Source organism: Saccostrea cucullata, unplaced genomic scaffold (genome assembly GCF_032062105.1).
Source record: "Saccostrea cucullata isolate Sc308-1 unplaced genomic scaffold, CSIRO_AGI_Scuc_v1 ctg1578, whole genome shotgun sequence".
Lineage (NCBI taxonomy): Eukaryota > Metazoa > Mollusca > Bivalvia > Ostreida > Ostreidae > Saccostrea > Saccostrea cuccullata.
The window spans coordinates 23,032-45,799 of record NW_026934129.1 but is presented as its reverse complement, the minus strand read 5'-3'; the positions used below and the strand labels follow the sequence as shown (position 1 = coordinate 45,799).

Below are 22,768 nucleotides of genomic sequence, written 5' to 3'. Positions count from 1 at the left end.
ATCGGAAAAACTAACTCAGTGTGTTTATAAGGCCCTACATTATATACGAAAAACGTCAGTCAGCATTTGACTCAATGATAAATTGGATTTGCTTTCAATGTCATTGAATCGACCAAAGAACTTGAAGTGATTACTTTACATAAGACTGCTGATATCCTTGCTTCATTGACTTGTTTGTCAATAACTACCTCGTTTATAAATAAAAATTATACGTAGAACGTAGCTCTTGCATGTCGAATCAACTGATAATTATAAATCCTGTATGTAGGTGACAAAGGTACTAGACGGGTTTATTGCTGCATAAAAAATGGAAGTTGGTGGTAGAAAATTAAAAGTAATCTCGTTTGTCATAATGCGTGGTTATCTAAGAAATAAGGTCCGCGTTTAAGTGAATGTTGCAGAATATCCTAAAATATCGAGAAATATTGTTTGAAAGATAAAAGCCGAGGCTTTTCTACTTACAGCTGTAATAACGCTGTTCCATTTAGCACAAGGGTGTAACTTTGTTTGTTTACCTGTGAATAGAGTGCAAACGATTTGAGCTTTCGCTGCATTAAAATCAGCATTTTATTAATGATAAATCTCTTTGTAACTTATATAAATTATTTTTTTGAATATACGATAACAAAATCAGATTCCTATTTTACCGCTTTATTACTAAAATCACGGAGTTAAAATCTGGCATGGGGAGGTCCGGGGAACAGCACTGCTTAGCTTTAGAAACCCACATTCATCAGCTACTTTTTGCAATATACAGTGTTTAAATTGCAAAGATGACACATCTGTGTGCTCTAAATAAGTATTTCATTCTTAAGTCAAATGTACATTTCAACTGTACATGTTTCATACATGTTTCTGATCTGATAATGTTTTAATGACGTTCGTGTTTTATTGAAGAATAGTGTTCGCGCCATATCTTTGATCTCGGTAATAATCGCAGTAGAATAGATGATCATAATTTTAAAAAAAATAATAACCAGATGTGTCAGACTATGTGGCATCCTTTATTTCAAGCCCAATGTTATATACCGTATCGACATATAGGAATGGAAATGGCAAAAAAATCGTTTATATATAATTCTACCACGGTTATTGAAATCTTCAAAGGAAGCCGCGGGACATTATTCTCCAATAGACCACGAACGTCATCAAAAAATTATCAGATCAGAAACACGTATCAAATCTGAACAATTCAAATGCATGTTTGGCTGTAGAATGAAATACTTGATTAGACCGCATCGATGTGTCGTCTTTTGCAGTATAAACACTGTAAATTGCATCAAGTTGCTGATGAATGTCGGTTTTTATAGCTAAGCGGGGCTATTCCACGGACCTCCCTACACATTAAACAACGTGATTTTAGCAGTAAAACAAGAACATGATTTTGTTTTTGTATATTCATTTTAACTGATCAATACATATTAGGAACAAATTTGTAATTAAACAAGACTGTTTTTAATGCAAGGAAAGCTCAAATATCTGCATTCCATATAAAGGTTAGTCAACAAAATTTCTCTCTGGTGTTAAATAGAACAGCGTAATCGAGACATGGTGACCTAATTCGTTTCTCTATAGAGGAAACAATCGGCCGTATTTATCGTCCTAGGTAGAATAGAAATAAAGTCCTTGTTGTCGTGAATGATGCAGAATAACCTCCTCGGTCTCGAAATGTTGTTTGAAATATAAAAGCCTCGGCTTCTATATTTCAAACAACATTTTTCGACCTCGGAGGTTATTCTGCAACATTCGCGAAAACGCGGACTTTATTTCTTAAATATATCGAGTTGAAGTCTACTGAAAGTGTTTTCCTTTCACATAGGCGATTCCTTAAGCAATTCAATGTGAAATTAATGGTTAAAGAATATTTATGTCTAAATTCTTAAAATTCATAGATTCATGAAATCTTTGGCCCGTGTTTGAAAAATTTTACAACTCGTCTAAGATTGAATGTTGACAGACCACTTTTATTCTTGGGTCGTCATTTTTCCAATAGTTTTTTTATCTCTCAACAAATTACTTTTTAATTCGTTCAAGAAGGGCTCAAAGCAAGTGAGGCAAGATTAAAGGAGAGATATAGGTACTTTGTCATATATTTTGTTACATTGTTTTTTGAGCTTAATTTCATTTTTCTTTCCTTAAAAAACATTTTCTGTAGTATTTGAAAACAATAATTGAAATACAGACATAAATGTTCCAAAATATGATAAAACCTGATAAAACTTGACACAGACATTGATGAGTTCTACCATCCACAGATTGTCGAAAGCGTCCACAGTGATATCCCATCATCCTCTGTCAGGGTGTAAGACAGTAAGTCCCCGTCCTGGCTGATCAGGCGTTCGGCGTAATTGTCTCTGTCTACTGTTTTTATCACAAGATATTTTGTATAGTATATGTAGTGATGTATAAATATGAATAACATATCGAAAACGAAGGCCAAAAGTTATGACAGATACTGGTACAGTTTGGCACAGGCTTTGTATTGTTCTACCATCCACAGGTTTTCAGCCGTGTCCACAGATATTCTGTGTGGAAGTGATATCCCATCATTCTCTGTCAGGATGTAAGACAGGAAGTCCCCATCCTGGCTGATAAGGTGTACAGCGTTATTGGCGTTGTCTGCTATAAGGATTTGACCAAGACTGTCGGTAGCTAAGCCAAGCGGTTTAAATTCCTTTTCTGATGTCTTAAGTTGCATATTACCGTAATATTTGAACAGAAGCTCTCCTGATCTGTTCAGAACGACAACTTTCGAGTTCTTGGTCTCAATATCAGAAATACAGATATCGCCATTCACATTCTCACACACAAAGTATGGATTTACAAAAAGTCGCTTCCCATTCTGGTCCTCTAGGAACACTTGAACTATTTCCCCAATGCTACTGTACTTGACCACTCTGCCTGACAGTGAATATTTATAATCACCCATACAGACCAGGATATCGCCTGATCTAGAACAACACAGTCCTCTTGGATAATACATAGTATTTATCAATTTTGCTTTCTTTTTATCGATCGACATTCTGTAGATAGCCTTATTATCAAAATCAGAGTAAATCAGACTTTTATCCTGCATCACAGCCAGACCAAATGGTGGTTTTTCAGTGCTTATGCTATCCAGTTCTATTCCTGAACTGTCTATTATTAGTATTTTTGACTCTAGACCACTGATGTATGCTGATTGGTCATCACGACATCTCACGTGCAATAGCTTCTCTCTTTTAGTTTTTAATTCATTTGTCTTTATCGAACGCTCCAATACTTTTTTGAAAGTTGGCAGTTTAAGCTCTGAGGTATCGTCCAATGATTTTATGTGGCAAATGTGACCTGAGATGAATTTACCAAATTGATGTTCATTTTCGGATTTGTTGAATTTGCCGGCTGTAAACAAAGGCTTGGTAATGTTTACTTTTTCTGGAAAAGTTAATTCCCTAAAAGTGTGCGGATTGTCTTTAAGGTACAACAGAAATTCGGCAGGATGGTTTGTCTTAGTAAGCGCTTCGAATTTCCCTATCAATTGATCCAAGCTTTGATCAAATCTCTCGTTTTCTTCTTTATGCTGAAATACTTCCTCAGATTTCCTTTTCTCGTCTTCTTCCGATCATGCAAAGCTTCTTTCAAAATGGATATGATGTGATTTATAAAATCCTGACCTTGCTTTCTCATTTTCTCTCTTATACTTTCCTGACAAGTCTTAACTTCCTTTTCTCCCTCATCGAGATCTTTTACTCTCTGAATGATCTCCGACTTCAGTTGTGTCTTTATCTTAGACAATTCCTCAGCAATTTCGGCCTTTTGTTTCTCGTAAAGATCTTGTATTTTCCCGATAGCGTGTTCGCCGTGTATTTCCTGAATGCACACAATACACACCGGGACTTGGCAATCTTTACAAGCCTCGTACGATTTTGATGAGTGGACGTCACACATTTTGACCCGACTCTTTGCTTGAAATTTCTTGGAGAGGCGGAAAATCTTGTGTCCAGAGGGAACTTTACTTTTAAGATGTAAGACTTTACATCCAGTACAAAGGTCATCTCCGCAAGGAGCACAATGAAGGACAGCCGGCTCCTCCTCACAGTATCTACATCGAACTATATCCTGGGCTTGTGGACTTGCCATTTCTAACTGAAATATCACGAATTTCTATTATGAATACATGTATAATGATTTGTTTGTGTAAAACTTACGATTCAAGTTTCTAAAAGTTTTCAAGAAATCAAAATTGTCAACATTTTGTTTTTCAAAATTCCAAACACATTCTGAGAAAATTGAATCTGACTTTAAATAAAGCAAAAAAACAAAAAACAAAAAACAATCAGGATTTTAAGACTGATTTGTAATTCAACCTTTGACCTTTTCGAGCTATTGATTAGAATGAAACATTCGAGATCAAAAGTCCATACAACAATACGAGATAGGAGCAAAGAAGACACTGACATCAAAAACATATCAGAGGTGGGATCAGGTGCCATAGAGAAGTAACCACCTCTGTTGACTGGTCAAACCCGCTTTGTGAACCTTGTCATGATCGGGAAATAACGGGGGGAAGCTGTCGTCAATTCAGTGTAAAAATAATTGACCAACAATTAGTATTGAAAAGGTCAGTCAGAATTTTACTCAATTATAAAATGTATTTGCTGATAAAGTCATTGTATCAAACTTATGAAGTGATGACTTTCAACGAAATTGCTGAAATTCTTGGTTCATCAACTTGTTTCTCAATATTGTACCTCGTTTAAGAAATTGTTCTTACGTAGAGCATATATCCAATCCTCGTCGAAGAAGGACAACTCATTATTTTATACTTTACTTTAAAACATCTTTTAATAAATCTTGACATTGATTTTTTTCATGGAACAATTTTTATTGTACACCTCTCAATGTAATTTAAAATTTGTTTTTAGTTTTTATGAACGGAATTGATAAAAGGTTGATATATTATACAAAACAGAAAAAAAAGAGTCACTTGTTGTGACCTTTATTTTGACATTTAGATATATCGACGAGGTATTGTTAATTAACCATAGGGTATTTCTATTCTTATGTAGAAACGATATATCAAAGTCAGCCTGAGATAAAAGATACCACAGAGTATGACACATCTGTTTCATATTAATTTGGATATCTTACTTGAAACAGACTTTAATGGTAATCCCTGGCCATGCAACAACCAAGCTATATAATAATGTTCATGTATAGCACAAAAATTTTTAATTGTTACAAAAAGCACAGTACAAAATTTATATCTCTCTGTTTAAAAAATATAATGAAAAGCATGCTCTTACACGTAATTTTTTTTCTAAAGCGAGGTAAATTATTGACAAACAAGTAAATGAAACAAGAATACCGGCAGTTTCGTTTGAAGTCATTTATATGATAATTATATTTTTTAATATGAGACTTTATCTTTAAAACAAGGTAAATCTCTTCTATTTTCGAAGAAACGCAGTAGTTTATCACTTAGATTAAAGGACGTTTATTCTTTTTATCTGTAAAGAATTCACGAGTATGCCTGTACAGACCTAACTCTGAGTTAGTAATACCCAGGAGGATAAGTTATCTTTTCTGTGTCAGTTAGATTAATATATATGAATTATTTGTATGTCTATAACATTTACAGCGATAAACACAAAATGCGTTTTTCCTTAGAAAAGCAGTTTGTACACATGCACTGCACATTCATGTCTTCTTTTTTTTTTTAAAGAAAACTTAGATTTATACGGTATATATTTTACCTATGTTGCATTTCGTATTACTAGTAATTATGGAAGGAATGAATGTTTACCACAAAAAATGAATAAAAGTTACTTTTTTACATTTGAAATCAAATATATTCGACTTAATAACTCTCTTTGAAGAATATACATGAGTGTGTTGCATAGTTATAACACATCCAAGTAGAATTGTTACCTTCTTCAAAAATCTTCAAGATTTTCCTGTGGTGAGTGCTGTATGTGCTTCTTAGCACTTACAATGCAATATTAGGTCGACTAAAGATTATATAATATATGTAAACATTTGCAGACTTGAACTTCTTTACAAGTGGGGGCGTCACCATATACTGATACATATTATTGAATTATGACTTTAAATACACTCGTTCAGGACGAAAGTATACGTATCAATCATCTGTAAGCATCAAATCAGTCATTTTAAAAAAATTAAATAATACCATTAGTAGGGTTAGGGTTAGAATCAAATAATCAGGGAATCAAGAAAAACATTTTTAAAAAACACGTCTATATATGCACACAACATACAACATTGCATTTATACAATATAAAGTAACTCAATATTACGTTTTTAATTTACTGAAAAGCAAACTTACTTCGTAACCTTTTTCAGAAACTGAGAAGAAGGACTCGCTGAGAAGTTGATGGGGCTGCTGCGCGCGCAGCTTCAATATATATTAGTCGAGATAACCTCATTTGTTCTCATATAATCGTATGTTTATATAAGCATCAGATTAAAAAGAATTTTGAAGTTTTGCAGGAAAAACATAAATACTGTCGAAAGGCCAGAGATTAGTAAAGATATATGCATGTATGCATATATATTATATTAATTAATTGGTGGTTATATTAATGGCAATAAATTATGTTCATGCATATCACAAAAATTTTAAGTTGTTACAAAAAGCACATTAGGCTTACTGTGTATGTTTAAAAAATATAATGAAAAGCATTCTTATAGCATTACAGAAACTTTATATAAGTTCACTGTAAAAAATGTGTTTAGATGATAGACACTTTCCTAAGCACATTCTTGTAACACTTTTTTTATTGCATTGAAATTCTAAACACGTTGAATTTCATCATGTGTAACGGAAAGTGTTTAGAGCCTAAATACTTAGATGTTTAGACTCTAAACACTTTACAAAACAGGTTATGAAACATGTTTACAAATTAAACGCTTGGATGTTTTCATTGTCTTCCTGCAAGATAACTGAAAATATAACGATTAATTATTTACATTTTAAATTTTATTCAAAGGATTTATTATGAACAATTCTAAATTAGATATACATATATATTTTTTGTTACACGCTGGTTTTAATTAGCTTAGCAAGAAGTCTTTCCTCGTGTCTGTATCAAGTTCCAGAAATTCTTTCACTGAGCAACACATGCACAATTTGTTTTCATCCGTGAACATCAGTAAGTAGTCCACTTCCATACAATAAGAAATATTTGGGTTGTTTAAAGTTATAACGAACAGCAGACTTAACAAAATTCAGTTTCCTCTAGAAAGTAAGAAGTGTTGAAAAATGTCAGAACGACGGCATGTCAGTGTGGACTTGGAGATGGCAGCAGTTCCTCTAATACGTGTATATTTGCTTTTAAGTTCTATGTGGACCATATCCTGCAAGAAAGATATTCAAATTGTATCAAATTATGCTCCTCACTGGCTGGAGTTGCATGGATTTTTTTATATATTAGATCATGATTCCTTTCGGTTATATTTTGCATTCGTGAAATCTAGAAAGGAGTACATTATAGAATGTCATTAATAATATCTATATCGGTATCAGTACTGCATGTATAGTGGTTAAATGAGGTTCAATAGATAGTTTTCAGTAGACCCAAATTAAAAAGAGTTATTTCCCTTCGGCCGCCATCTTGTGGGTCAACATGTTCATATTCCTTCATAATTCAACCAACTTTAACTTTTTATACTGGCTATTGTGGGCTGGGAAGCATTGTTTTTCTGACAATTATATATTTTTAGAGCCTCCTTTATTTCATAATGTTTACTCTATAACGATTTTTCCCACAATGTTTCTGCTACACCCTCTTATATTTTGTAGGACAAAGAGGGAAAATTACCTGGTTGACCCCCAAGATGGCGGCCAACGGGAAATAACTCTTGTTAATATGGGTCTACTGAAAACTATCTATAAAAGTAGCACAAGAATGGCTATCAAACATTTGAATAAATGCATACAACTTCAGCCAGTGAGGAGTATATTTATACCCCCCGCTTGAAAAGCGGGAGGGTATATAGTGATCGGGATTTTCGTCCGTCCGTCTGTCTGTTTAAATCTGATAAAATTTAAATTTCTTTCTTACAGGATCGACAGATCAAACTTAACAGCAAAATAAAACACGTATATGTATCAGAAGAGCTGCTGTCATCTCCAAGTCCACAATGTCATGCCATCGTTCTTACTATTTTTCAGCACTTCTTACTTTTTAGAGGAAACTGAATTTGGTGAAGTCTGCTGTTTGTTATAGTTTTGAACAACCCAAAAACATTCTTAAAGTATGGAAGTGGATTACTTACTGACGGTCACGATTGAAAACAAATTATGCGTGTGTTGCTCAGTGAAAGAATTGCTGGAAGTTAAACTTGATACAGACATGAGGAATAACTGCTTGCTAAGCTGATAAAAATTAAAACCTGCGTGTAAAAATATATGTATTTAAACATATATGTATATTTAATTTAAAGCAATATGAGCTGCATTTTTGAGAATTTTATTTTGCTGGTAAAATGTGTTGTTATGATTAGTTTGTACATAATTTAAATCCTTATGATCAATAAGACCAAAATAAAGTGTAAAAAATTTTCATCAGAACTATTTCTGTACGATCGAATATACAGTGTTATATAAGATATCATTATTGTACAGGACGACAATGATGCAAATTTGCTTCAATCGAAGCTTATACAAGTTCTTCCATCGCACATATGAACAACAGAAGTTCATAAATGTTCTATTTTTCTGTCATTGAAACAGTTAATTACAAATTTGAAAACCATTTTTCGATGTCAAATATGCAGCTCATATTGCTTTAAAATTCTTTATAATAAATCCATGTTTGAATGTTCATTGAATAAAATTTAAAAATAATGTGAACAATTGTTATATTTTCAGTTTTCTTGCTGGAAGACAATGAAAACATTCAAGTGTTTAATTTGTAAACATGTATCATAACATGTTTTGTAAAGTGTTTAAAGTCTAAACATGTAAGTGTTTAGGTTCTAAACACTTTCAATTACACGTAATGAAATTCAATGTGTTTAGAATTTCAATGCATGAAAAAGTGTGACAAGAATGTGCTTAGGAAAGTGTCTATCATCTAAACACATTTTTTACAGTATATACATTTTTTACAGTAGATGTAGCCATTTTGAAGGAATGCAAAAATCCAGAGAAATCTTCAGTTACCAACTTACTAAATAGTATAATATCTTGATGATATATGTGACTAAGTCAAAGATGTACGTGTTGTAGATCGTATGATCGTGTGTACATTTTTGTGATATTTATTATAATGAAATGATGTGCATTCCTTTTCGTAACTATTTGTTACTTATTCATATTCTTGGTGTTTGATTACATTTTTTCTGTTAAATATGACCTTTATAAATTAAAAGTACATTTTTTTATAAACATTTTCAATCAGAAAGTAACCCCAAACAGTCATTTTAATTAAATCCCGTGTAAGTGCAAAAATGTCAAGAATATAAGCATCGGTAAATAGCCTATCACTCATTAGTTAGAGGCGAAAGGTATATATTTTAATCACTTTTTGTAATCATTTGGGTATGTTCTTCATCATATTAAATATTTTAAAAACATTGTGACAAAGACTTCTGAAAAATACAAATGTAAGTAGGAAAATTGACTAAAATAATAGACTTCATTTGCTTATATATTTTTTTTACTGTGGACTTATCTTTTATGTCAATGTGAATGAAAAAGAAATTATTCTTAATAAATATTGCTTAATTTTGTTCAGTTGATAAAGTTTATAAACGACGATGTTTTAAGATGTATTTTTGTGATTTTTCATATTTTCTTCTGGACAAGTACTCCTAAAAATAACTGAAAATGTGCAGTCACTGTATGTAATAACCATACCAAGTTTCACAGGCTGTACTTAATTTAAAAACAAGGAAACATATCATGAGCTTTTAACTGATTGATAAGCAAGTACTAATTTTTCATTTTGAAAAGTTTGAAAATCTTGTGACAAAGACTTTTCCGACATAGCTATAGGTTCTACTTTAAGTTATTTTAATATGCGCCATATATTTAAATTTTTCTTATTTTTACACATGATAAAGAAGTGCATATAGAGATACAAAATGATATATAAACAAAAAAGTTTTGACCTTTCAGTAAGAGAGTAAAAACACTTTCTACGGATTTTTGGCTCATATCTGTACTTATAGAGTTGAAGCTTTTAAAAGCTGGCATATTTGTTTGTTGCGTAAAAATTATAACTAATTTCATTAATTGTTCTATAATAATTTTGAGAGGCTGAAAAGAAGATATTTTCATACGCTGTCATTCCACCAAAAATATAGTTCGTGCTAGTTTTCGAACACAATTGACCATTTCTATTTAAAGTTGTACAATTGTGATGAGGAAAGAAAGAAATGGTCTTTTAAATCTCTTTCACCTAAACATATAAGACATATAAGTAAATATACTGTCGTAATGGTCGACGAATTACCTGACAAATCCCTCCAGATTAGGTCAATAAGACAGGCTATGTCTAGCAGACGTCTGGCAAGATGGAGGTCAGGGAGATCAATGTTAGTCGAGATAGGTCGTACACGGATGAGTCGGGCTGTGGTACCACACTCCTCCCCTCCTTGTAGAGCCAAGGGTCCATTGGCGAATTTTATCAATCAGTAATTATATTTGAAAAATCCACCCCCAATATTGTACAAAATCATCTAAATGTAAACTTGTGCAAAAGTACAAAAAATATACATGCAAATACAACCCAATTATGACTACTTTTCAACAAAGTACCGGTGAGAGACATAATCCCTTCACATATACATGTTGTAAGAAAAATGTAGAGTAATCATGAAAAATATACAATGCGTTCATACACTTGCATAACAAAAATTACTTTTTCTGAAGTAATCAAAATATACATATATAGAAAATACACTATATAATCGATAAACATGATGAGAGAAAAAAAAATTATAATCTGTAGAACTGCCTGGCATTGTTGTTACATGTCTCCAGGATAAATGAAACTGGTGTGTTGCGGATAGAAGCAACCTGTGCAGCAAGAGATGCTAGGTTCCAGGGGTGGTTCATCTTGCATCCAGGAGCTGGTAATAAATATGGAGCATCTGTCTCCAACAACAAGCGCTCAACTGGGATCCTGGCCACCAGATCTGGATCCTGCGCTGATCTCATTGTGACGCCAAATTTCACTGCAGGCAATTCCATCTCCCACTGGCGTAGCTCCTCCACCGAACCTGTGAAGCAATGTTGATGGAAAGCATGGTGTGTCATGTCCATCATACGGATCATGGCCAAGGTGCGTTTGGCTGCCTCACCGGATCCATCATCCCTGCAGTGTAGAATTACAGGCTTACTGACATCTCTTGCCAAGTTAAGGGCACCTGCTAAAAAGTCCTGTTGGGCCTGCAGCAAACGCTCCCTACATGTCTCTGGCCTCACACAGGGGTTACATCTGCAGTTGGTGGTGAGATTAATGCCAACCTCCCTAATGGCTACACAGCACTCAGTCTATGCGAAAGTCACCGGACCGTCGGTTTTTACCGGTAAAATTTAGGTCGGGTCGGTAAAAAAAATCAGTTTACAGGACCGAATGTCTGGTAAAAAATAAGGCCAAATAAATCTAAATTAAGAGGTAAACATGGTCCAATTCCCCACAAATGTCCTTAATTTGACCAATTTAGCAGTAATACCTGATTAATTTTTATATATTACAACCCTGTCATGATCGTTTTTATTCTAATTCGAATTTCCTCTGTCAAGGGTTAGAGATCTTTAGATAGCTCATACGTAGATTTGGTTGGGAAAATATTTAGATAGCTCATACGTAGATTTAGTTGGGAATTTTTTTTCAAATGATCATCAAACTTGAGTAACCATAATGAGTTGTTTCAGGAAAAATAAATATGCATTGAAAGTGCATATTAAATTTAAGAATTTTTTTTGATACAGTGTATGTTGTACAAGTCAAATATGAAGGAAAAAAATACATGCAATTGTATAGATACCTTTAACAAAGGAAAATTATAAATAGTTAACATGTCCATTTCACTCTGAATTCATTTAACAATAAGGTTAGATTTCACAGTGAGAATTAACCCCATCCCACCATCCTCTCAATCTCGGTATCATAATGATGTATGGATTTAAAGGAAAAAAAGTCGGTCTGGTAAAAAATTGCTTGGTCTGGTAAAAATTTTATTTTTACCAGACATTTTGTCTGGTAACAATTTTCAACTTTCGCGTAGACTGAGCACTGGTGTGTTACTAAGTCCATGAGCCTGTCAAGGTACTGCTCTGCCAGGTCAGCAACATGTGGGTGGATACCAAAGGAGACAGATATGTTTATGGCATCCAATATGTGAGCCTGCCGAAATTCCCATTGATGGGGAAAGACATAGTTACTTGATAATGGATTATCTAGTTGGACTGATACTTGGTCGATATTGTTAGGTGGTACACATGTTGTCCTCCGTATCCGGATACGCGAGCCTTGGTGCCCTTCAGGTGGGTCGGATATCAACTTTATAGGAAATTTCCTGCCCTTGAGAAACAGCACTCCCTTCTTAATGTGGATGATCCCGTGGTTGGCTTCCAGAAAGTCTAGTCCCAGGATCATGTCATCATCCATTGATACCGCACAGCAGTCCCAAGTTACATGAAGATCACCAATATTGAGAGAAACGTTCTTGAGCAATGTACCATGCACTATTTCGGCACCTAGCCCCTTTAGCTTTATGAACTCAGATGTAGCTATCTGGCTGTCTGGCACAATTTTATCATTGACAAGGGTTATCATAGCAGCTGTGTCAACAATTGCATTAATAGGCTTTTCTACTATGGTGACATTTAGTTTGATGCTTTTTCCTAAAGTCCTCTGAATAGTAACAAAGTTATCTCCTAGGCCACTCTTATCAGGGGTCAAGTGTGGGCCTAACGGCTTGACCCTTTTCTGTTTAAATCACCCTTCATTGGGATTCTCGCTTCTTCTGATGTATTGTTGTCTCTTTTGTTTGGAGACGAGAAGTGCTGGCCCCTGGCTGGTGATCGACTAGGACTTCGAGATCTCTCTAAGAAACGCACTTTCAATAGTGGTGAACTACTCTGATTTCTGCCAAAGGATTGCTGAATTGTTGTGGTTAATTTCTCAACTAAAGTTGTAAGGTGTAAGATGGTCTTATCCAGAGAATTGTTGTCTTCCTTAGAGAGCTTAGTATCAGCCCTACAATGAGAAGGTTCACTTGCCGGGGATCCCTCCCTGCTCGAGAATGAAACTCCTCTGGTCCCGTATAAAGCACGATGGTTCGCAATGGCTGTTTTCACATACTTGACTGCTTTCTGGAGTGTTGTTGGTTCCCTATCCATTGCTTTCATAGCAGCTTCTTTATCTCCACAGCCACGTAGGAAGGTTTCTATCGCTATTTCCTCAATCATGTTCCCTTCACAGCTCTCATAACCATCTAATGCTAAGAAGTAGACACGCTGAGAAAATTCTTCCACATTTTCATTTTCCAGTTGCCTAGTAAAGGGGAGCTGGCGACGAGCTAGAATAGGAACTTCCTTTCTGCTGTATCTCTGTTTTAATTGCTGTTTCAGCTCTTTATAGTCACCGTTCTTGTTCACTTTCCTGGCATATTCCAGAGCCACATCCCCTAAACAATCTAGAAGACGGAATGCCTTCTTATGGGAGGACCATCCACGGTGAGCTGCAACCCTTTCAAATTGGTAAATAAAGGATTCCCAATTTGGGCTTTCGGTGCCTTTAAATACGGGCATCTTTTGAACTTGTGGACTCTTGCTTCTGGATCTGCTCCTTGATGTATGAGTCCATTTTGACATGGTATCATCTGAGGAGGAACTGGACGATGGCGATCTATTTCTTTTACTCTTTTTGGTCTTCCTGCCCCTGCTTTGTTCCTTAGGAGTCAGAGACCCCATCACATTGGGTTTATCTTGGGAAGTAATAGGAGCCGAAGCGGACGTTGATATGTATTTTTCATTACTCTTCTTTTCACCATTTCCTTTCTTCTTGGATGGGAAGTGATCCTGTTCAAACTTAGAGCTCAGCTGAATTGGTGTTAGATCTTGGAAATCAGCACTCTCTAACTTTTCATTCAGGGGTGTGCTTGTTTTTTGTTTGGCCCCTTTGAAAGGATCTGAAATGTATCCTGAAGGGGGAATGACAGATGTCAATTTGTCTATAATTAGCTTCTGTTCCTTCCCTGTTTCTGACGACTTGGCTGGGGTTTGAACTGTCAGCTGTAAGAGTAAGTGACTTGTCGTGGCTTTTCTCTATATCAAATTGATTGGTCAGTACAGGTGGCGTGTTGTACAATTGGCCCATGGAATCAACATCCGACTTCAGGACAACTTGCGACCGTAAGGAGTTGACTTCATCACGAAGCATTTGAATGCTTTTGTTCATCTCCAGTAAGGTGAGATGCAGTTGCGCAGCACTTGTATCCTCTGCTTTGTGTACTGGCTGGTTTGCTGAAGTCTCTGGCTGAGCCTTCTGGATGGTAACAACACCTGCCTCACTCCATTCTGTCCATTGAGAGAGTGCAATCTGGGTCACATCAGCCACATCATTAAAGTCAAACTCTTCTTTTGTTTCCCTAAGCTGTAGAATTCTTTTAGCTTTAGCTTGTCCGATACCCTCCAATGATTTCAGGTCTGTCTCTGAGGCATTGTACAGATTAATTGGTTTACTAGCAGCCATTATCAGTTATGAATATTTTATTTTCAAAATGTTTACAAAATAGGAAATAGAATGATAGATTAGAGCAAAAGCAGAGCCAGTGGCCCCAATACCTACACAGTGTATGGGGCTATATTGTCAAAATGTAGGAAATACAATCTCAGTGATAACATAGACATAAATCGAAGGGACTGCCGACTGGTGACGTCATCCCTATATTTCTATTGGAGAGATCTTATTGCGATCGCAGCGCCATCACCGGGATGCATAGAAAACTTCCGGTTTGCAATGTACAATGGTGGGGAAACATAGTTGTATAGTAGGTTGTTTCAATTACCAGGGAAGAACGAAGGGTGCGAATGAAGTGGTTAGCTATTTCAGCTTCCCAAAAGCAACAGACCCCCACTCGGACTTATGGAGATCTAGGCTAATAGCCTCTGTAAATAGGGCTGATGCGTCTTTCAATGCAGATACTATGCATATTTGCTCTGCACATTTCGAAGAAAGATGTTTGTTGTTTCACGGTACATTTGTTTGTATACTATGTTAAACTTATCTGAGAGTAGTTAATACTGAAATTATCTATAAATATTTCTTCTACAATTTTTGAAATATGAAAGAACACAGTGTTGACAGTCATTTCTATCTTATCACCGGTGGCGAATCGGTGTAACGATATGAAAGGAAGGGATATCAACCTGGACTTATTAGACTTTACCTGCAATGTTATTATAACAAATCACACAACTCTTGCAGGTCCAGCAAAATACCCCAATAAAGGTATATAGCTTGATAAAGCTTTATAGCTTTATCAAGGTATTTAAAATACCTTGATCAAGGTATTTTATGTAATGAAAATTACTGAAAGTCGCGTTCTGAGTTGTTGTCAGTAAATTCACCCATGCATGTAAGGTACTCAAACACATACAAATCATTATAAAAACGTGTCGTGTGAGGAGACGTTATTTTATGCCTTCTTTTTGATACCAGACTGTTTTTCATAGACCAATAGACACACTGTCAAAAACTCAAAACTCGACTTTCAGTATTTAATTTTTAAAGAATTTTTTGAATTTTCATCACATAAAATACCTTGATCGAGGTATTTTAAATACCTTGAAAAAGCTATATAGCTTCATCAAGCTATATACCTTTACCAGGGTATTGTGCTGGACCTGTCTTGTCTTATCTACTTCTTCAACAGGGGAAGTTTATTTATATTTAGATTGTTGCAAGAATTTTACCATCACATGACTTTTTTAACAGGGAAAGGATATAAGCTTGTTCCTGGAAGTTTACCAACCCTAAACATGCCCAAAAAATCAATAGAGACTCCTTGCCCACCACCAAGGAAAGCTCCAGTTAGTATATATACATGTATAATATAAATTGCTTGCTTGTTTCAACTGAATTCTATTACACGCACATGTTTTAATGAAACAGGTTTCACTGACTAGTTTCTTATGAATGTTCTTCAAAGAATAATTTCAGTAAGTTAAATGTGCATTTGTATGATCATAGATATTTTCTTGAAATTTAGACTCAGCGTCAATTACCAGTTGTACCAGAGAGAGTCGTATACTACAATTTGGAAGAAGTTTGTAGTGATGCTAAGAAATGTGAAGACTGGATTGTGTTAAAATACAATCAGTCACTTCTTGTCCTTGGGCAATATGACCATTCAGTGGGACAGATTTGCAAAAGAGTGGTCATCAGTGATGACTTTTCAGTCAGCGTGTTTTTTGGAGGTGTGTGTTACTAAAAATAATGTTTTCATTTGTATTCTCGATTTTGACTCACAATTTGTCCATCTTCTGATCTTCAGTATATATATAGTAGTAGAGTCATGCTAATAAATAAGATTATTCAGTAAATGAGATAATTTGATATTGAGTGAACATTCCAAGGTAAAGTATAGTCAGTTTTAAGTTACTGACCCTGGGGTTATGCAGGGTATAAAAGCAGGATCAATTTTTCCTAGTGCATGTATGAAGAAAACTTCACTTTCAAGCAATGCTATTCCTAATGATATCTTGGCAACCCAAGATTAATTTAAGAATGATTTAATTTAAACCTAGCTGATTCCTTGAAGCTAGAAGGGGGTGGGTGGGGCATGAATTGAGATAAAAATGTGAAAAGAGAAAATAATATTGATGTTAAATTTTTTTCTCAAGAACAGTTACAGCCGAGATTACTTGGGTGAGCACATTGGCCCATGGGCCTCTTGTTTTGTTTTTTCTTTCTTTTTTTTCATTTCTGCTGGTCAGGGTGATGCTGGATCATCAACAGAAATAATTTTTAAATCATTGTCAAAATAGTATTTGACTGTCAAACTGTTTTTAAAAATTCTCAGTTTGCAGTTTCAAACTATATTATTTTGGATGATTTAATTTACATCAGAGTGCAGGTTCACTAGTATTCATGTCGCAAAAGATGCTGGAACATCAATATCAGTAAGTTGATAAAGGTATTGGTCATACATTTTTTTCTTTTTATACTTGTGGAATTTTCAAATTTCTCAAAATGCCAATTAATGATTACTCTGCATCTTCCTGGGGGCCTTTTGACTTGACATATAATCATATTCTCAGTGTAGAAAATTTATGTTAAATGAAAAACTGATTGCTATTTAAGTTCTAATTAACTTTTCGTGAAAAGAGAAAATTAATATTGATGTGAATTTTTTTATCAAGAAGAGTTACAGCCGAGATTACTTAGGTGAGCACATTGGCCCATGGGCCTCTTATTTTGTTTTTTCTTTCTTTTTTTTTTTACATTTCTGCTGGTCAGGGTGATGCTGGATCATCAACAGAAGCAATTTTTAAATCATTCTCAAAATAGTATTTGACTGTCAAACTGTTTTTTAAAATTTTCAGTTTGCAGTTTCAAAATTTATTATTTTGGATGATTTAATTTACATCAGAGTGCAGGTTCACTAGTATTCACGTGGCAAAAGATGCTGGAACATCAATATCAGTAAGTTGATAAAGGTATTGGTCATACAATTTTTCTTTTTATACTTGAGGAATTTTCAAATTTCTCAAAATGCCAATTAATGATTACTCTGCATTTTCCCTAAGCCTTTTGACTTGACATATAATCATATTCTCAGTGTAGAAAATTTATGTTAAATGAAAAACTTTGATTTTTACTATAAGAGTGCTAATTTACTTTTCTACTTGTCAGACTAATGCTGGACCATCAACAGTTAACCTACATATATTTCATTCTCACATAATTTATCTGTCAAAGTAAAGCTGTAGTATTGACTTGGAAGGTTCATGATGAACATTGAAAGGCTAAAGCATGATCAATAGACACAAAGCAGGTGCTTTCTGTCTATCAATATATAATCTTTCTATCAGTAATATTCTATTATAAATGGTTAAGCATAAGAGAAATTATGCTTCTTGGTTTTACTAGATTATTGACTGTGCCCTAGAGCATGTCCAATGAACTAAATAAAAGTTTTCTAGAAACACACAATGTCATGTATTTTATAAATAACATATTTCTCTCTTTAAATTCCTTTTATTTATCAGAGGTATGTGTCCGAGGCTTGGCCAGTTCGGTGGAGAAAGTGTCATTGGCATCTTATCTTAAAAAAGTCGATGACCTTGTAAAATGCCCTGGTCTTTCTGAATTTCCCGAGGAGAAGCTGAGGAGCTCAGAAGGGTATAGATTTGTTTCAACCACCATTAGAGACGGTAAGCCAATTACCACTGCCATTTTACGGGCTCATAGCTGCTCAGGCGCAACAAAGCTCGGCCTCTGTGATAATTGCAAAAACTTGCTTAAGGATCTTAAAGAGAGACAAACATGTGATAGTAGACAATTGCATCCCAATACTCCCTTGGCCTTACTGTCACAAAGTAATCTTATTGAAGAAGTAAAAGCTGCAAGGGAGGGGAACAAAAAATTACAAAAAGTCTTAAAGTCTTTAAAACAGGATGACACTGCAGTGGTGGCAGATGATGTAGGTGAAGGACTTTTTGCATCTTTAGAGTCAAAAACGCCAGGCAACAGTCTAATGGATCTGTTTTGGAAAGAACAAAAAAAAGCCTTCTCAAAAAGTCCTAAAGGTACATGTATATATACATTTTTATAACCCCTGCTTGAAAAGTGGGAGGGTATATAGTGATCAGGGTGTCTATCCGTCCATCTGTCTGTTATGCTTTAGGAGAACCCATCTCTTATCTGCAACTCCTCCTGAGCCACTAAATGAAATTTAATTAAATGAAACTTTCACTGATTCTTTGTTACATAATGCCTATGTGACCTAATATTTCACTTTTTGATCTGAGACTTATTTTGGGTGCTTTCAGTACAAATTTTAAGTTATTTTTTTTTTAACCCAAACTGACCTTGTTATGTTATTTTATGCATGGAAAAGGACATACCATAGTCTTAAGTCTTTTGCATTCTTTGAACTCACTATAGATGAAACTAAAGCATAACTTCATGAACATACATGTAACTTGTGCATATTTCCATGTTGAGAAGATAAAAGAAAAATTCAAAGCAAGAAATTATTTTCATATAGCAGGGTCTTGTAGGAGAAAGGTGGATTTTTTCATAAAAGAGGCTGTTTAAAAATTATTTCCAAAAGTTTATCTTGCCAATTATGTACGTAATCCATCTATTTAATGTTTTATCAGGAATGAGGTGGCATCCCATGATTATAAGGTTTGCCATCTATCTGCAGTACCAAAGTTCAAGGGCATATGAAGCTCTTAAGGAAACTGGCATTTTGCGCCTCCCAAATAAATCCACACTGCGAGACTACACAAACTTTATTCAACCCAAGTCTGGTTTTCAGACACAAGCATTTGAGGTATAGAATATTTAAATGAAAATATTATCCAGAATTTTAATAAATGAAGTAGCACTAAAATACAATATTTGCAAGAAATTTATAAGAGAAAACTTTGTAAAATGCCTTCTTGGAAAAAAAAAAAGGAAAAATAAGAATAAAAACAGCATTATTTTCAAGGAGTTGAAAAAGATTGCAGAAAACTTACCCCCAGAGAAGAGATATGTAGCACTCTTACATGATGAGATGAAAATAAAAGAAGATCTTGTCTTTGATAGACGAAGTGACCAGGTCATAGGCTTTACAAACCCAGATTCATGGAAATTTGATGAGGTTCACTTCAATATGTAAATTCACATACAACTCGCTCAAACCAATTTTTTAGTTACAATTGTATCAGTCTATTTAAATGTGTGTCTTGTACAGAAACTGTGCAAAACATTTAAGCATAATGTTAATCTGTAAATAATATGACCTTGACATACTGAACATGATATACTTGGTATGCTTCTGACCATTTGATATTTCACGTATCAAGATTTTTAATTACCAATTACATGTACTTCATGGTTTATTGAAGGATGAAATCAACAGAATTGCCTCACATGTCCTTGTGTTCATGGTGGTGGGCATTAATTCCCACATCAAGATGTCCATTGGTCACTTCCCAACTAAAACTGCAACAGCAGATGTCCTTTATCCTCTTTTATGGAGAGCTGTTGCTTATCTAGAGACATCTGGACTAAAGGTCTGGTATATCTCTTCTTAATGTGAACTTGCATAAAAGTAACATTGGTTTATGTACTTGTATTTCTAAAATAGCATCTATGACATAGGTGATTTCATCCACCAGTGACAAAGCGTCACCAAATCAACGTCTGTACAGACTACATAGAGTAGGGAATGAGGCTGTGGTCTACAAAGCCGATAACCAATTCTCAGCAGAGAGCCGAAACGTGTATTTCATTTCTGATGCCCCACACTTAATAAAAACTATCAGAAATAACATCAACAAGTCAAAGCCTGGGGGAACAAAGTATCTTTGGGTTTGTGGATCTACCAATATGTCACAATATGTATCTTGTTCACAATAAATTCCAATCATTGATCAAAATGAAAACAAAAAAATCATGTTCAAAATAGGATGCCGTTCAATCCTACATATGTCTGTTAGTCATATTGTTAACTAAGATAAAACTGGAATACTGTTAATTATTCCAGAACAACAACAAAAACATCTTATGGACTCATGTGGAACAAATTTATAGAGATGATACTCAAGGGCATCTGTACAGGACTAAATTGGGGTATGACCATGTATACTTGACCCCTTCTTCTACTATGAGTGTGCGACTTGCAGCCCAGGTGAGAAAATTGGGTTTAAAAAACTGTTCTTAACCGTTTAACTTTCATTTAATAATATGTTGAATGGTTTGATTTGCGTTAATAAGAGTTGAGTAATGATAAATTTAGGTTTTGAGTGACTCTGTTTCAAGAGTCATGGCAGGATACTATGGACCAGTGATGTCTGAAACTGCAAAATTCTTCTCCCTGGTCGACAGATTCTTTGACTGCCTGAATGGCCGTTCACTGCAAGAGTCTGTCCGTGTTCGGAAACCGGATCTGGCTCCTTACAAAGTACAAAATGATCAAAGATTTCAGGTATCACTTCACTTGCTATGTAGGTCACTTTTAATCTATAGTTGACTTATTCAATAACTTAAACATTAATTTTGTTATTCAGTTCCTGCAAAGAGAATTCCTTGGATATCTGGAGCAGTGGATGACGGCAGTAAAAAACAGACAAGGATTTTCGAAATCTGAACAAAACAAAATGTTCCTCTCATATCAAACATATGAGGGGATTGTTATGACAGGTGAAGCACATGAAGTTCAGAACTAGTATGATTTATGTCTATGTCATTACATAACTTTTCACAATCAATTTAGCAAAACTTACCTTTTTCATGCATAATGAATGAAAAATGGTATTTCCAAGTCAAATACCCTTGTTCTCAAATTTGTATTCATGAAAAAAAGAAGAAATTCAAGAACTAAAAATGTCAGAATTTTAAATCATGAAAAATATATCATGAATATGCTTTGGAATTTACAGTCAATGCTTTCATAGAGGCAACTAAGTACCTGTTAGGCCAAGGACTACCATACGTGTTAAGCCACGACTTCTGCCAGGATCCACTTGAAGAGCATTTTGGGAGGCACCGTGGCCTTGGATCACGGCACGACAACCCTACTGCTCATCAGTTCAGGTTCGAGTAAAATATGTACAATTAACTTCATTCTATTCACTACAAGAGGACCATGGGGCATTGTGCTTACCTGAGTCACATTGGCCCTATTATTCTTTCATCATCAGATTTTAAAAAGATTGAGAAATATAGTTAATCAAATAATTTCTTTATACTTCTAATTATATTTAAAAAACCAAGCATCAATCATTATTACCAATTATTAATAATTTCAGTTATCAAGAAAACCAACTGCGATTGCAGAGAGATCTTGCATTTACTGTTAATCCGAAGGGAAATACAGCTGGCAGAAATGGGGAGAAGAGACCAACAGTTGTATCCAACAGCCCATTGAAACGCATTAAAAGGCACTAAATATAAAAAAAAAATATTAAAGAAATATTGTTGTCTAGATTCCTTTTACTTTCTTTCATAGAGAAACACATATAACATACAGCCCTCTAATGTAACAATCATTCAAATAATTATATCATTTTTGGTGTATCAAATGTTACAAAGAATTATATCTCTCAGGATGGTTATCTAATCAATAGACTTACGAAGTGACTTCTGTTTTCTGGCTGTTTTTGTCTTAACAAGATACTTTTCCATGGTTTGCCTACATTTAGCATGACACCTTACCTTATGGAACAAAGACAGAACAAAAAGCATCAATTTCTCTTATGAAGAAGAGTCTGTGTCAGTGTGGTATGTGCATTTGTAAAATACGCTGACAACAGTTTCATTCTGACAGACAGAATCAGTGAACTGTTGAAGTGAAGGAACAGATAAAACTGTTGCTGCATTACATAAATTTCTAAAGATAAATTCCAACAACATTACAAAATCTATAAATGCAGAGATTGGCTGCACTAAACCACCTCTTGATTTCACAGAAATCAGTTTTGAATTTCCATCTTTATCTTTCAGTTTCTCAATTAATGTAATAATTGAAGGTATTGCACCAAACTTTTTTTGACAACGAAAGAGTACAAACCCTGCAACATAAGAAA

General features: G+C 34.6%; 3 protein-coding genes across 3 annotated transcripts; 1 reads left to right on the top strand and 2 right to left on the bottom strand.

Moving 5' to 3' along the window:
- Positions 1-1,943: 1,943 nt before the first annotated feature.
- On the bottom strand, positions 1,944-6,376 carry LOC134239991 (tripartite motif-containing protein 29-like). Its single transcript, XM_062722116.1, has 2 exons — positions 6,329-6,376; positions 1,944-4,125 (listed from the first exon to the last, which is right to left on the bottom strand). Exon 2 carries the CDS (start codon positions 4,117-4,119, stop codon positions 3,514-3,516), a length of 606 nt encoding a protein of 201 aa, XP_062578100.1. The 5' UTR covers positions 4,120-4,125; positions 6,329-6,376; the 3' UTR covers positions 1,944-3,513.
- LOC134239996 (tripartite motif-containing protein 2-like) lies at positions 2,444-3,022 on the bottom strand. The gene has a single exon (XM_062722120.1). It carries the CDS (start codon positions 3,020-3,022, stop codon positions 2,444-2,446), a length of 579 nt encoding a protein of 192 aa, XP_062578104.1.
- Positions 6,377-21,006: 14,630 nt separating the features above from the next.
- On the top strand, positions 21,007-22,169 carry LOC134239993 (uncharacterized). Its single transcript, XM_062722118.1, has 4 exons — positions 21,007-21,168; positions 21,251-21,383; positions 21,623-21,776; positions 21,992-22,169. The coding sequence occupies exons 1-4, from the start codon at positions 21,007-21,009 to the stop codon at positions 22,128-22,130; spliced, it is 588 nt and encodes a 195-aa protein (XP_062578102.1). The 3' UTR covers positions 22,131-22,169.
- Positions 22,170-22,768: the final 599 nt, after the last annotated feature.